At 37.5% G+C, this 16,918-nt stretch overlaps 2 protein-coding genes across 2 annotated transcripts; one reads left to right on the top strand and one right to left on the bottom strand.

Annotated features, from left to right (window-relative positions):
- Nucleotides 1-4,872: 4,872 nt before the first annotated feature.
- On the bottom strand, nucleotides 4,873-5,839 carry LOC119069474. Its single transcript, XM_037173527.1, has 3 exons — nucleotides 5,461-5,839; nucleotides 5,046-5,325; nucleotides 4,873-4,987 (listed from the first exon to the last, which is right to left on the bottom strand). The coding sequence occupies exons 1-3, from the start codon at nucleotides 5,782-5,784 to the stop codon at nucleotides 4,914-4,916; spliced, it is 678 nt and encodes a 225-aa protein (XP_037029422.1). The 5' UTR covers nucleotides 5,785-5,839; the 3' UTR covers nucleotides 4,873-4,913.
- A 4,316-nt stretch (nucleotides 5,840-10,155) lies between these two features.
- LOC119069472 lies at nucleotides 10,156-13,095 on the top strand. Its single transcript, XM_037173526.1, has 2 exons — nucleotides 10,156-10,380; nucleotides 10,435-13,095. Exons 1-2 carry the CDS (start codon nucleotides 10,347-10,349, stop codon nucleotides 12,996-12,998), a joined length of 2,598 nt encoding a protein of 865 aa, XP_037029421.1. The 5' UTR covers nucleotides 10,156-10,346; the 3' UTR covers nucleotides 12,999-13,095.
- The last annotated feature ends 3,823 nt before the right edge of the window (nucleotides 13,096-16,918 follow it).

The raw sequence follows: 16,918 nt of genomic DNA, 5'->3' as shown, positions 1-16,918 counted from the left end.
CGCGGTACTTTCAGACGTAACCTCACTTAAGCTTCGTTAAATGTTTCGTTCGTTCATTCATTCATTTGTATGAGATTAACGAGGATGGCATTTCAAACGGCCTTGAAGATGATCTATAGTAATGCCAGAAGGGAGAGAGAAAGGTCATCAAAAAAAATCGACGGCAATGCGATCGAAGTGAAAACGTTTCACTCAAATCAAAGTACATAAACACTGAATGAAACTATAAACCAGGTATGGTATGTTCATACAAACCGGAGGACATGGCGATTTCATATAAACAAACTCACCTCTCATGAGAAATTGCTCAGAGAAATGTTAAGCGCGGCCACTCATGGCTGGAATAGAACACGCCTGAGACATATTTTTTTCAACAATTTTCTCTCTCATTTCACATATATTTTTGACGTATTGGTTGGATTTTTATATGGAGTTTTTCTCCCATCGGTTACATGTAATCAATCTGTCATCGTCAGGCGTGTTCTATCCCAGCCATGAGTGGCCGCGCTTATCATTTCTCTGGAAATCGCTATGTCCTCCGCTCCATACAAACTTTGACCATACCTTGTGTTGACGTTCATTGCTTTTCCCATGTATTTTTGCGAACTATTTGAATGGCCCCTAAAATAGTCACAGACAAATGATAATTAAGAGTGAAATCGCACTTAAATAAAAGTACAATTTGATTTTCACAGTCGGCAACGTATGTTTCTTGCCACCGATTACCGGCATTTGCCTTGCATCATTCCAGAATTGGTACTACAATCCGGGTAAAAAGACATGCGAACAATTTATGTACGGTGGCTGCGGCGGGAATGGAAACAATTTCCCAACTAGATACCAATGTGAAGAGAGCTGCGCAATGAGTGAACCGACGACAACGAAATTTGAGCTGATTCTTGAATAAACATGTGAAACTCAAAGTTGAACATTGAATGTTTGCTGAGAACATATGTTTAAGGGACGCATAATTACAGTTTGTTAGCCGAAAATTATGTTAATAAATACTATTTGAAGTAAAATGCAAATGTAAACGCTTATTTGACGAGCATTTTGTATGGTCTTACGAACTGTATACTAGTCTTTACTTAGATGTGTGGTGAGAATAGGTCTGTTCGATAGGTAAAATATGTAAAAATGATTTTGGACAAGCCGAAAACACCAGAAGACCATATTTAATTATAACTTGTCTTGGTGCACTTGGTAATTATTGAAGTTAGTTAGCGATCGAAGCATTCGTATAAATTCTATTGTTTATTCTAATCACATTAGCTTTGGTACAGAAGAATATTTTCGTTCATTCGTTTTGTGTCAGTCAATTAATAAAGCCAATATTTTGTAAACCGCTTCTGTTCCTTGAGAAATTGGAATCTCCAACAGTAATTGCATATTTTCATAGAAATTTTAGACACATCCATTGCAAGTTAAAGTAACTGATCCAAATATATCCTTCTCTCTTATCATAACAGTCTAACCTTATCGCTTTTCCGGATACCTTTAGTCAATTTTTTTTGTTATGTCGTATGTGGATCACGCTTTGACATTTTAAATGGCCTTGAAACAGACCTATAAATGATTATCTAAATTATTGTCATTTTTACGTCAACACGTTTGTAAACTACGTTTGCATACGGTCATATCAATGTTGAATGCCCTGGAGTTCACAATTTGTTTACACTACACCAGTGAATACAATTTTGTTTGCTGATAACTGAATGTTAACGGTTTATCAACAGCAAATAAATCATAAAATCAGACACATAGGACTTGAAAGGTTCATAAAGTGTAACAATCTGTCGAACTTATCGATATGATTTTTATGATTTGATATCTCTGCTAATATTTCAATTTCCGTCTGAGCGCCACTTCAATACACTAGCAATCGTGATATTTAATTGACCTTCGTTTAATTACTAGTACTAATGATAACGAATTTGGGACTGCAATCTAGATGCTATCTCGCGATTTTATCAAATTTAAATTTATTTCCGTTAGATAAGATCATTACGTTAGCATTTGAGATAATAAACAATGTCACACCGTGAACGGAAAATTGTTTTGCTTTTCGGCATACTAGCCACGCTCCATTTCCACTTATCAGAGCGCCACATGAGGTGTCTGAGTTTGGTGTCGGGGAATCTCGCACACGCGATCATAGTATGCGTCCTTTTACGACATGTAACGAAAAGTCATGACTGTGCGAGATTCACCACTTAGAGGTGAATCTCGCACACCATGAATTTGTGTGGTGTGCGAGATTACCCTACCCCGTGAGTTTTATTGTGAATGTTAATTATTCGTTGGTAATTCCAGTGACCCAATTCATTTTTCGATGATACAATTTTACGTATTATAACGGGCATATCGCATGTGGATTGAATAACATCAATTGGATTGTATTCGTTGTTTATTTCGCACTGTAGATGAAACAAGCATCCAAATACGGCCAAGGAGTGAAAACGACCGCTCATAGCGCCAATATCTCGAACAGACTTCATTTTTTGGGTGTGTCCCGAAGGCCATTCGGCACCTACGAAGACGGAGTTAATTCTCTCACTCTCTCTACTGTCACAGGGTCCCTATTTTCAATCATGGTAGATGAATTTCCCTGGAAATGCGGTCATTTTTCGTACCAAAGTCCGAATTAATCGCAGTATGCGTGTGAATTCGTGTACCGAGACACGACATAGTGACGTTCAGTGACGTTGATTTAATTTTTGTATGAATTTCACTATGCCGACATAATAATGTACATTGTAGAATGAATTGAAATACAATTTTTACATAGTAAAGTTAACCAGGCAGTAGCGCTAATTTGACTAGGGACTTGAATAATCTAGTATGCGTCTAGTGAATGAACCGGTAATGAGAAACCGGTAATGACGATTACCGTTTACCGGTAATGGAAATTTGTCATTACCGGTTTTACCGCAAGACATTATGAACATTACTACTATGTAAATACAATCGAAACCTCAAGAATTTATACTCAAAATCACATTTTAGGAAAATAAATATCGTCCGATAATGGTAAAGTCTAAGAAATCTACGAGATGGATATAAATTACAGTCCAATTCGTCAATAAAATTCAGTCCAAGAAAGCTAGTTAAAACACAGAGCCATAACTAGAATGTTTTGGCATCGAATTGTGAAGTACCTTGTACATTTAGTTTCAAACAAAATAAGTAAAGCGTCGATAAAAGATCAAATATATATCACCCAAAATACCTAAAACCTAAAATACCTAAAAAAAATAAAAGTAAAAAAAATTCCACAAAAATCATTTGCGTTTTCAAAAATTTCGCGCACAATAAAAATCCATATCACCCTCATTCATTTGTTGTCATTGTATAAGCGGCAGATGTAAGGAACCAACGCACTGCTCCTAGCATGAACACTCCTTTGACAAATGTCCAATTTGGAGGCTTTTGTGATGAGAGCTACCGCTTAAGATTGATTGTATTGTGTGTTTTAACTCATACAACGAAAACAAGTCATCTATCTTTACGAAAGAAAGGCTGTGCCTACTGTGACTTCATCAGCCTCCAAATATTTCTTATGTTCATGCTAGGAGCAGTGCGTTGAAGGAACGAATCCGACGTTTAAAAATCGGTCAACTTTTGCCTGGCATAGAGCCTTTGGCTCCATGTTCACCATCTTCTACCAACACCTCAAAATGCGACTGTCAATGTAGTATGTTTTAATTGCAACATTGGTTGAAGCGCCGCTCTGAGATCAAGAGGTCTCCAGTTCAAACCCAGCACCAACCATGAAAAAAATTTTAACCAGGAAAAACTTACGATATAAATGAATAAAGACACGAAAAATTAAAAAAAAATTAAAAAGAACGAAATCTGACCAAATAATGTACATCAAAATTTCATTTTATTTCGGATACCAGAGCAAACGTACGGGACGTTTACTGACGCAGTGCACGTGTACTAAATCGGCGGACATGACCCAAAATTGGGAAATGACCAGAAACATAGAAATGACCAAAATTCGGAACCAGAAATCGGTAAGTGGACTGAAATCGAGAATGACCAAAAATGAAGAAATGACCGAAAATCGGGCAATGACTAGAAATGGGAAAATGACTAGAGCTCAGGAAATGACCAGAAATTCGGAAATGACCAGAAATCGCGAAATTAACAACAACAAAAAAACGGAAAATCGGTTCTTGCAGAAATCAGGAATTACCGTGATTCGATGCTAACAGCTGATCATACAACGAGAAACGAATCGAGATCTATTTTTACATAGAAATAAGCCTTGACATTGAACTATAATAGTAATCAAACAAAAAGTTTAGCTCGCTTCGCACGCGATTTCAACTTTTAAAAGGTAGTTTATCGAAGAATTCTTCATTTCGCTAACGTTGAAATAGTGTAGTTTTAGACAATACACTTGTTCCTCTATACTCAGTACTACTTACGTCATTTCAAAGGAACAGACACAAAGGCCTGGACATTTGTTTGTACATTTTTTTCCAAGGTGCTGTGCAGCAGACATTTCAGCCTGCAATTTTCAGTTAAATAGCTGTTGATTGTTGGGAATTTCCTTTCATTTTAGTACACAAATTGTCGCTCTGAAGTACGTTGAAATTGCGTACACATCACATTAGATTACACAATAATATTGAAACGTTATAGCTATAATCGCACTCGCACGTCACCGTTTTGCGTCTCGTTTTAATAATGCCAAGAACACACGATCAATTTTCCGATGGAATCAACAATTATGATGCGTTTTCCATTGTAATCAGTTATTCATAGGCTGTACAAAGGAAAACGCAGCATAATTCTGCGCATGCGTATTACAAAAACGGAACCATAAGACGGTATGAGCGGAGACAACTTTTGTTCCTGTTATTGTTCCGGAAGTCTACTCATTTATTGGTTTTCTGATTGAATCATACAATGGCAATATCAGCGCAATTCCTGAATGTTTGAGCAGGATTCGGATCGACGCCACAAGCAGAGTCACCTGAGAGAATTAATGCGTTCAAATTGATGTGGGAGATTCGTCTGCTAACTAGCCTTACCTGGAAAATTTGGGAAGCAAGCGTAATTGGTGCGATACGTCCACCGTAGAGTACATCTATTGCATCGGACATTTGCAGGCAACTGAATACTAGCTGTAATGTTCCTAGTTTCTCCACCGAAATGCGGGGCACACATTCTGTTGTCATAGCGAACTCTTTCGGTACCTCCGAGAATTTGCAAACGTTGGAAACAGGAGGGTGTCTCCACAGCATCAGCACAAAGATCGACTTCGAAGTAGCCGCAATGCATGGCACCAAATACTAAATGCATTTGAATAACCTGAAGAAAGACAAAATTTTGCTTTCAAAAAAATCATCTCGGCCTCTTGAAGGTTGGCCGTAAAATAGTCTCTCTGGAGATTTCCATTTTTAGTTTTTCCCCTAAGTCCCAAAAACATCATTAACGCAGAATTACCGATCCAGCGCTGTACGTCCTTCCGATGTGACCATTTCCAAACAATCCGCCATGTTCGTGATCCCTGGGTGTCGGTCGGTTTATGTCGTCACCACACATGCCACATCTCGAGAAAGCTTCATCTTGGGGAATGTAAAAAGCTGGAGGACACTCCCAGCATTCAACATCACCGCACCACACACCTTGCGAGTTGAAGTTGGGCGGTTGGTCGGGAAACCGTGGATCGGTCCAGATCCAATTTCTGGCCGGCGGATCAACTATGTGTCCGTGAGGCTGAACACCGATTATGAAAATTGCAAACGCAATAGCAGATATAACCTTCATTGTAGGTTGATTGAACGAAGCGCACTTATTATCTGCGTGTGAGACGATTTGCTAATTTTGTTTATATACGCGCTGATTTGAATCATTGGTTTTGCTTTAAGATAATCAGACCCTGTTCGTTCAAGTGTTTTTCGTACTGATTGACGTTGAGCCAGTGGAAACACATAGTAAATAAAGGCTTTCAAACGATTTATCTCAGATTTTCTCATTTCTAATATTATCGTTTCGTTGGTTTGTGTATGTATTACTAGTATCTCTGCTTCCAGCTCTTAAGAGCTGTGATATTGCCTGAGCTTGGACGCAAGCATTGTGCATCGATCTGCGCTAAAATAGTTTAAGATAGGTGTGCTTACACTTAAAATTGAAGGTTTCGCATTGTCAGAACCTGGGAATACATTATAAGCATCAAATTTTCGAACATTTTTGCACATTTTCATCAAATTATGTGGCGAGATTTAAGTCTCAATCACCATCGGGGAACTTTGACAATCAGTCATGAACTCAAAAAATATTTTTTAAACTTGATCATTTTTATAAAAGAATCTGTGAAGCCTAAAGATTATTTTACCATGTTGACTCAACTTTTTATGTAGAATGAGCCCACCGTAAAAAACCGATATATGTGACATGGACCACAAACGACGAAATTTTCGAAAATCGATCTGGCGGCAGCACAAAATTAAAGTTTGAAATTTTTTTTTTCTTTCATAAAATGATCAAATGGACCAGCTGAGTGGATTTCCGGCTGAGCCTTAAAAGAACTAACACATTTTGTAAAAACCGCTACACCCTAGCGAACACTTCAACTTTTCCGAATCGACAAAAATTTATCGAAACGGTGCATTAGAACCGGGGAAAACTCACTTCCAATTCTGCTGATACCCATACATTTCTTCATGGCTTAACTTCTTCTCAGAGAAAGATCTGTCGGATTTTTGAGGTTCTTTCAGGTTTTCTTTGATTCCTTTCTAGACTTCTCAGATATCAGAAGTGATAAGAGGTTTGTTCTTATAATTAATGTCTTTCCATAGGTCAGTAATTTCACGCCCACAACTTCCAAAACAACTGATATCCCACAAGAACCTCTGAACAGGAATAAACGATAATAAATTTTGATTGAGAAACTTTTCAACAAAAATCTTACCAAAAGAATCTGTATCGCATGTGGCAGATAAATTTTCTTAGGAATCATGCGACCCAGATTTTTGGTGTAACATTTTTGTTAAAAAGTTTTTCAGTCAAAATTTTTTCGATCAAAATTTTGTGTGTGCAGAATGCGTCAACAACAGCGATATTAGATGTTTTAGAAGGTGGAGAAGATCGGAACTGCGTTATTCATTCTACTTTAAAGTCTTTTTTGGGATGCAGTAAACTTCAACCATTTCTATAATTATCTCAAATTTACTTCAATTTCAAGAAGATTGAATAACGAAAAATTAATGGAAATTCAAGAAAATAGTTTCTCGAATTTTCTGTATTGATGTGCGAGCCGAGGTTTTGTGACCCACATGATCTTTTCGTAAACTACAAACTCGTTCGGTTAAGCATCTGCACACTACAAGGTACGTCAAACACCGGAAATTTGTTCGATAAAACTAAAAAAAAATGCAAACCTAGCAAAATCTGGCTCAGAGGTCTGCAAGGTTAACTGTTTCACTTCGTTTTGCCTGGTCATATACAACTATATTATTTTGGTTTAAAAAAGTACCAGATTCTGGCTCTCTTTCAGACATTTTTCAAACATTTTGCACAAACTGTGTATTCATCTTGACGACAAAATGTTTTCTCCGGAAGTCGCATTCCACGTGTTACAAACAGAGAAATGATAAGTTCGTACTCCTGTGGCGAGAAAGAAGGAATATGTCAATGACAGTTGGCTCTCACCACAGGCGTACCAACTTATCATTTATCTGGTTACAAATGTAATGCAAACTTTCGCTGAGGAGATATTAACTCTTCTAGGTGGTTGACCTCTCGATGTCTCTGTTAGGGTGAAACGGGAGGAGAAGACATTTCATCAATTTGGACAAGTTTATTGTGAAGTGATTAAGTGATTGGATGTGGTCAACGTCTTAGCTCAGCTGTCCAGTTGCACAACTCACTACAAAATGGTAATGTCAACACAGTTTCTGAAGGTTTGAGCCCAGTCAGGGTTGAAGCATGCATCGAGTGCTGGAGTTAAAAAAAACCAAAGCGTGAACATTACGTTCATGCAACAAGTTCACAATTCTTACCCGGAGGTGGTGAGGTTCTGTACGTCCATCGGAGCGTACATCTGTTGCATCTTATGCCCGGTGGGAGATAAAAAAGTGAACGCAATGGACCAGTGGGATGCTGACCTCCAGATGCTGTACACATCATCGTAAAATTTCGAACTTGTTTATCACCACCGATAATGTTCAGCTGTTGGAAGCAATTGTCTTCTTCAGTGTCTTGTGAACATAGGTCAAATTCGAAATGACCACGCAAGTTTATCTACTAACTCAACAGTTGCTTCGAGTACCTCTACTTGTTTGAAGGGTTACTAAAATTTCGAACAAATGTAAAGTAACGGACTTAGGACAATATTTGAGCCTAATTAAATTGAAGACGTAGCCACCTATTTACCTGACCGGCAATATACGTTCCGGTTATAATTCCTTTGTCGTATCTTCCGCCTTGAGCAGCATGCAAGCTCCCTGGCGCATCTCCACAACGTCCACAATTAGAATATTGCAAATCCTAGAAGATTTCTTTTCAAATTTTTTTTGTTTGTTCACAAAGAAATTCAAAAAGTGAGTCAGTTTAACGGACCTGAGCAACATTTCCACACCAAATGCGAGCATCATCATACCAAAACGGTGGTTGTGCACCCCAACTAGGCTCGCGGAAAATCGAGGTTCTTGCTAACGATGTTCTGACGAAACTGGGAGGCTCGACGGTAATGAAGGTGGCAATGAAGCACACAATTATGGAAATGATTGCATTCTTTTTTCCTCGAATACTCATACAATTGGTAACATTTCGTACACTTTTATAGATTCGTTCGACAGATTGTTATTTTATGAGCGCTAGAAATCAATAGGCTATCGATTTTCGGTTTTTCAACGTTTCTACAATTGTTAAAAGTTTCCTATGTGCAGAATGAGCACCAGCTGAATATCACCAGCTGGATCTACTAACACACAGTTATTGTATGATAAACAATCAAAACACATTCTTAACAATGTGTTTACTTCATTCATACGTGTTATGTGCGCGCATAGATGACGTTAACGTAGAACTGCCCTTCGGGTAAAACGATAAATTAGAATCGACTTCTGTTCACAAAATATTAACAAAATGTGAAAAATTCACAGTTCGTGCTCAAAATAGTTCACATCTGTACTCTAACTGTGTATCATTTGTTCACATGTTCTTGGTTTCTGTGCACATTTTGAGTTCCCAAGTAGCATTTCAGAAAAAATAACTTATTCGTTAGAATAACGTTGTAGCAACGTTGTCACAACGGTTTTGCAACCGTTGTTGCCCGGTTATAGTTTAACCTAGGTCAATTAACCGTTGGATAACAGTTAAACAACGAAAAAGTTAAAAATTTAAGGTAGAGCAACTATAATTTTTAACTTTTTCGTTGTTTAACGGTTATCCAACGGTTAATTGACGTAGGTTAAACTATAACCGGGCAACAACGGTTGCACAACCGTTGTGGCAACGTTGCTACAACGTTATTTTAACGAATAAGTTATTTTTTCTGAAATGCTACTTGGGTGTGTACACAGAATGTGCCCAGTGTGTAGGTTGTCTTTGAATTGTTTACAACACAAAGTGTTTTTGTTTGTACACTAGCTGGTGATATTCAGCTGGTGCTCATTCTGCACATAGGAAACTTTTAGCAATTGTAAGAACATCAATTAAGTAGTATTAAGTTGATTGAACACCTCCAGGATCGAGAACCGAATGAAACGTCTAATGAAAGCAGGGACAATTTTTGGGAAACCGATTTCTCAAATTCTGCCAATTTTTCTAAATACTTTAGTTTTAACAATATTGACGCAATTCCCCGGAAATTGAAGTGCGAAGTAAAGTATATTTTAAAAACGTCACTTATACCTTGATGGCAGCCGTAAGTATTGCTTAGTATCTAAGTAGATGGATATACTAGACATAGATATAGCGTTCCAAAAGTCATTCATTTGACGACCTCGAGTGTGTGTACGATGGGAAAAAACAATATAGACTCAATTAAGCGTGCATAATACAAATAAAACGTCACGTCGGTTGTTTTAGTTCCATTGATCAATTGATCATTTTTACCAAACGTACGAACGTTACTTTAATAATGAGACAATATCAAGTCATCATTTGATTAAAATACCTACTTGCCGTTGCAATTTCAACTCATGCTGAGGTATCTACTGAGTTAGTTGTATACGTACACCATCATCATGTAAGTGAATTCAATTGGAACGATACTTTGGAAATTTAAATATTTCGTCCATTTCAGGCAGTTATTTTTGTGCTCGATACTATTAATCTATCGCTTCAATTGTGAGTGTATTGCAGAAAATATCTCAGATCCTAATATGAATGTGTCGTCAAGAAGGGCAGGATTGATAGGTAATTCATTCCAAAACATGTGACTATCAGCCGAAACAATGCGCATACTTTTAGGCGAGACATGGACTGCAACTAATTTCACCCAATTGAACGAAGCCGGAAATTTTTTTCAGCTATCGTTCGATGATCAAAGAATATTATTGGAATATGACATTGACTTTCAGGGGTTTCAAATTCCTTTGAAATATGTTTTAGCTGCTGACGCCAAATCATTACAATTTTTACGAATAAATGACGTCTTAAGCCATACAATGAGATTAGGAGCTGATGTGAAATTCGATGCCAGTCAATGCTCTAAGGATAAAAATTTCCTACAAAATCGAACGAATGGTATATACCGAAACTACAATCGAAACCGATATGACGAGGTGGATATGGATACTGTCATAGCTGACGCAAGGATCAACAAACGTATCTACCTCAGCGATATACCAACAGTGGACATTCCAGATTTTGCCAGAGTAGTGGCGCAACAACTTAAGAAGAAACTGCCGTGGTATTGGATAGTGTCACTCAATCTTCAAAGTGTTAGTAACGTTGCCGAGAAGTTTGAAGATCGGGAAGCAGTATCAGCGTACATTTCCAAGAATGTTCTCAACCTAACCGATTTCGAGGAGAAAGCATTTCACGACATTTTCACCAGCAATCGAGTCATTTTTCTGGTGACACTTTCGGCTGACTTAAATCGTGAAAACGCCAGCAGGGAAATCCGTTTGCTAAACGCAATCAAAAGGGAATCCGACAATCAACTTTGGATATTCGGCTCGGTGCGAAATTTTGATCTAATATCTCGCCTTAGCATGACCGTTTACAGACAGCTCCCAATAGAAGATAATTTTTGGGTGCGCTCAGCGGATAAACTGTTTTACGCGTGGGACAAATTCGACAGGCGACAGGCAAAAGATCGTAATGAATGGAGGTTGGAGTTGTCCGTATGGGCAAATATTTCAATTGAAAATTCCTTACATTGTGACGATCACGACGATGTTTGGGATAGATCATTATACGGAATATTCAAACACTACACCGACATTATCATCAGCTCAATAGAATCGCCAACGCTAACCAGAACAGACGTTGAGTCCATCTATCAACACCGAGCCATGCAGACTCTATTTCCCAACTACTATCAAGGCCATTTAGCCGAATCATGGTTTCCTAACTTGCCGATGGTCGATTTCAGTACGCTTAACTTTGACCGGAGTTTCATTTATAGAAATAGGATTCATGCAGTCACTGCTGAATTTTTTGTCGTTGAATTTTTTAGGCAGAGACTGTTTGCGTCCGGAAAAAACGTCACCGATTCCATACCGAACACATTGAAGGCAATTCTCAGCGATTGGGATCAATACGATAAAGTGCATGTGTTTATGGAAGGCCTTTACACGTTTCTGCTTTCCGGCACACAGACTGAAGCCTTGAACGGTGCCGTCAAGCATTTTGAACAATTTTACACTACCGCAAAACTTCAACAAATTTTGATCCATGCGATATATTTAGGTGACGTGAACACGGTTAAGATCATAGCAAAAACTTTCGAAAATAATCCAAAAGAACTGTGCGAGTTACTCGACTATAAAGCTGGACCGGTAGGTGAAGCAGCTGAGTTTCAGTCAGTTGATTTCGTGGAAAGGTTGCTGAAACTGTTACGTGATCAATTAGATGCCGACTGTTTTAAGAATTTGTTCTTCAAGAGAGGAATCTACGACCGAAATCCGATATTTCTTTCTGCCGAACGAATGGACAATTTTGATTTTCTCTTAAACCATCCAATTGTTCCTTTAACCAGCAATGAAAAAGCTTATCTATTGATGGAATTTGATGAGAAAGGTAAAAACGTTTTGGTAAATCTAATGGACTTTCGTAAAAGTAAATGTTTTTCAAACGCATTCAAAGCTATGGGTCAATTTCTCGACAAGGAGCATGCGAAAGAGCTGCTTTATATCGACCCATTTCTTAAACAACTTCATTCCATTGATTTCGATTTAGTTAGTCCGGAAATCTTTGACGTACTTCTTCATTGGTCTAAAGTCTACTCGTTGAGGAATGAAACGAGAAAAATTTTCGTTATGGAAAATTCTCAGTATTTGCGTTCACGTTTGTTGCGAGACGCAAATTCTTTTGTTGTTGAAGCATTTTGGTCATTTTTTGAGACAGTTTACAGAAGCAGCTCTGAGCGGAAAGTATTTCTCAACCAAAATGAAGATATATTGCAGGACGCCATGCATAACAACGACAGAAAAGTTTTCAGTTTTGTTAAAGAGAAATTTGACCTGTTGCTCGGACCACAAAAATCCAAGACTCTGATATGGGATCTGATGTTAGAGTCAGTCTATCGATTTCATCATCGTCAACTTGAAGAGATTGACTTTTACTGGCCATTTTTTGAAGAAATTTATCGCAATCAGGAGGAGCGAAGAGTGAAATTGAAGGAAAAAGACAGTTCGCACAGAACATTACTATATCTGGCCTGGTACGAATCAATCAACAAATATTGGTTTGTAGTGGAAAAGTACAATGAGCTGTTGAATCAAGACGAAATGCACCGAGCTGAAAGAAATGAATCCGATTCGCCGTGGTATATGAAACTTTGGAACCATTTATGGTTTTCAAGTTAAAATAATCCAGAATCTTGGTTTAATCTTAGTTTAATTTGATTTTGTCGTTGATGATAAAAGTAATGTTCATTCATCTAGTTAATCAATAAATTGCAGTGAAACTACGCAGAAGTTGTATAGTTTCTCGTAATCTCAATTCTCTTCATTTACTAAAAAGGTCATTTTCATATTTGGCAATTGTGGAGAGTGCCGCATCAATGAATTTCTACATATTACCTTGGACGATGTGGAGAGGAGAACCACTCAGACTCATTGTACCTCGTTAGCAATCGAAAACTGTACAGATGGATCAGTGAGGTCGCAATTTCCTACATCACCCCTTGATAACTCTAGCAGAATTAACTTCTGTGGAGAAACTAATGGTTACAATGCCGTTTTACTGATGACCAAATGGCAGCGGAACAAACAGCCACCCATAAAAGGAATATTCAACTCACTCAACAGCCAATTTGAAGCCGAGGTAAAATCGTTTAACAATGTACGCTCAGTCGACCCAATAATTTCTGGAAAGTGGCAAGAGCCTTGAAAAATTCTATTAACAAGATTCGTTCCCTGAAAACTTCAACGGCATTATTGTTCACTGATTTCCAAAAAAACTGATAAAATAGGAAACGCTTTCTGTTAAGCCCATAGCACTACTTTTGATGAGCTCAGTGATACCAGCACGGAATGTGCTGTTGCTGTGTCTTATAATAACATTACCTATTTCAAACCCACCACCAAAGCATCATGATTACCTACTCCTTGTGAAATTTCTGGCCTCATACGAGAATTGAAAAAGAGTCCAGGAGATGATTCTATTAATAATGTCCTCTTGAAGCGGCTACCCAAGAAAGCAATAATCTTGATCATGCATATCTTTAGAGCATGCTTTAAATTGTCCTATTTCCCGGAAGTTTGGAGATGCGCCAAAGTGATTCCGATCCAAAAACCGAAGAAAGATCCTTCTCTCGCCTGTAATTACAGACCGATCAGTCTTTTGAACTCCCTCAGTAAAATCCTTGAGAAACTCGTCCTGTCTAGATTAAAGGTTCATATCTCAGACAAAAACTAATTTATAAATGCAAAATTTGGACTTTCATAGTGAAAAAGCATTCTAAGTTAAATGCCACAGCTAAACAGCTTTCAGATTTTGCTATGAAATGGAAAATTGAGCTAAATGACAGCCAATGCAGCTTTCTTCACGTAACTAGGAGTAACTCTTGACAAAATTCTGACTTCCGAATCTTTTGAATCCATCTTTCAATCGTAAATTTCGGTTAAATACAACAAACAAAATCCACATATACAGAGCTATTATCCAAAGAATTCTTTTGGACACCTGTCATGTGTGGATAAACTGTGCAAATCACCACATTAAAAAGCTTCAAGTTATCCAGATAAGGATCGGAACAGGTCAGGTCAACCTGGATCAGGTTCAGGTCAGGTCACGACCTGATATTGACCTGAACCTGATTATGAGATTATGAAAAATGGAATCAGGTTGACCCGAAACCTGAACTGAAACACACAGGTTTGTCAGTTGTATAGAATTTATTTTAACATGCACAACTCTTGCTAATGAAGAATTCCATGTCTTTCCAAAGCCTTTTCGCTTATATCACAAATACTGATGGGCAATAACGGCATTTACTGAATCGTTGATTCAACTAGAATATGAACAATGGAATTTTGCTTTTTCTTTGTAGCCAAAAATTACATGTGAACCGAAATGTTCCTATCTCGTCAGTTCTAAATATTTTCAGTACACGAATTCACTTTATGCTAGTAGAAATTGTGCTCTTGATATTTACATCTTGTTTAATGGCGAAAGAAGGAATGACTCGGAAATGAAAAAAAATACATTGACCAAGCACTATCGACACCGGGAACCGACGTACTGGACTTTTGGAAAACTGCCCATACAATCTTGTTCTGTGGTCTATGAACAAGATTTTTCGAATGGCGTGGATGTGATCATTGTGATCAGTCCAAACCGACATCGTTTACTTGAAAAAAAAACTATACAGACAAAAATGTGCCTCAAATAGTGATATAAAACGTAATTTCACTGACAGGCCGTGTCGAAATATTGTTATTTTATTTTGTAATTACTAATAAAGAAAAGATATGGCTAATTTCACATTGCTTCTTAGAATTTTACAAAATTCAACGGAGTTCTACAAAACAATAAAAGAACTAAGATAAAATTCTTGTGACTTTTATTAAATTCTCAGGAGTAATGCGGATAATAAAACTCTAAATTGTGCATTTCAAATATTTCAGGTCAATCAGGTCAGGTTGAGGTCGGTTCGGATTCGACCCGATTTTTTCAGGTCAGGTTCAGGTCAGCGAAAAACCAACCTGAACCTGAACTGAAAAAATCAGGTCAATGAATTTCAGGTTCAGGTTCGACCCAAAACGACCCATTCCGAACCTCTCTGACAGAATAAATGTCTCAAAATAGTTCTGAACCTACAAACGACCTACACAAACGTGCTGCATTGACTCCAATCTCCGAACACATTTCTAAGATTAATCTTACTTTCAGAACCAAACTGTCAAGATCTGATAATCCCCTTATTACAGATTTATACTGAACAACCTCCGACTGTGATAAATTATCAATCGCTATCGGCATTGTGTTATTTTGTAAACAAATGAATTGTTAACATCACAGCCCTGCTTCTGGCATGAACATAGAAAATATTCGGATGCTGACAGTAGGCACTGCGTTTCTGTTGTACAGTTAGATGACTTGCTTTCGTTTTATGAGTTAAAAATACAGCACAAACAATCCTAAGCATAGCTCCAAATTTGACACTTGTCAATTTAGTGTTCATGCTAGTAGCAGTGCTATGGTAATATTTAAAGTTTGAAAGCTAAAACTGAAAATTAGCTGTCCATTTACATTAGATTTTAAGTTGCTAAAATGTAACCGATAAGACTTAATAGACGATAAAGTAAAAACTCAAATCAAAATTCGGGCAGTGATGCTTTCAGCTGTGGACAAATTTGTTCATGCAAATACAATCTTATTTTCTGTACACTCTGGCAAGAGTGATTCTTACTTGTATGGACTTTTTTACGATGTTTGTAAATTAACTACATACAAAATATTGTGTTGGTATATGAAACATTTTTCTCTTTGCACGCGATTTTTGAAAAAAAAATTTCTAGTGGTCACAAAAAATCGCGGAAGTTTGTGTGAAAAAAAATCCCATAGAGGGCCATACAAACTTCTGGCTGCCAGCCAGAGTATGGCACATTTCAGCCAATTGTTCAGTATACAAACAATTACATTTTGTGTTCATAATATTTTGTTACGAGTACCTAATGAAAAATTAAATTTTTCAGCACTAGTCATAAGTTTGTCCTAACGAGGCGAAGTTGCGTATGGGCAGTACCAAAATAATGAACTTTTCGATCAAAGTTGCCGTGATGAAAAACGTCGAATTATGTTACTCACGTGTAGAAAGTAACTTGAAGTTGAAATGGTTGTTTCATGCCTTGCTCATAAATTACGGAACTTTTATCGTAAATTACGCCCTCAGTATGAAAAGTTGTATATGCATCTGTTCGGGCTACAAATCGCGAAATTGCCTATACCTATACCGATACCGTCCACAACAGATACTTTAAATAACTATTTTTAGTCCAAAATGGATTTTATTATTCTTTACCGAGTCAAGGGACAAATTCGTCAAATTCAGAGCTTTTCCATTTGTAGATTTCGCTTATTGAAAAATTTGATATATTCCACAAACTCTAAATCCAAATTCTTAATGACACAAACGTAAGTACGTAGTGCACTAATCTCTAGAATTTTTTTTGGGTGAAATTAGTGCGATACTTTCTTCTAATTGATTGACTGACTCATCGGTTATTTCCGAACCAAGACAGCAGGTAATTCTGATAAAAAGTGATGTTTGAAATGCATG

The sequence above is a fragment of the Bradysia coprophila genome (genome assembly GCF_014529535.1).
Source record: "Bradysia coprophila strain Holo2 chromosome X unlocalized genomic scaffold, BU_Bcop_v1 contig_35, whole genome shotgun sequence".
Classification (NCBI taxonomy): Eukaryota; Metazoa; Arthropoda; class Insecta; order Diptera; family Sciaridae; genus Bradysia; species Bradysia coprophila.
This window is presented reverse-complemented; position numbering and strand designations above follow the sequence as displayed.

Coding starts and splice junctions, on each gene's coding strand:
- LOC119069474 (XM_037173527.1), bottom strand. CDS start 5,784: ATGAAGGTTATATCTGCTATTGCGTTTGCAATTTTCATAATCGGTGTT. Junction 5,326..5,460: donor GGACGTACAGCGCTGGATCG/GTAATTCTGCGT, acceptor GTCTTTCTTCAG/GTTATTCAAATGCATTTAGT. Junction 4,988..5,045: donor TTGCTTCCCAAATTTTCCAG/GTAAGGCTAGTT, acceptor TAATTCTCTCAG/GTGACTCTGCTTGTGGCGTC.
- LOC119069472 (XM_037173526.1), top strand. CDS start 10,347: ATGAATGTGTCGTCAAGAAGGGCAGGATTGATAG. Junction 10,381..10,434: donor AAGAAGGGCAGGATTGATAG/GTAATTCATTCC, acceptor GCATACTTTTAG/GCGAGACATGGACTGCAACT.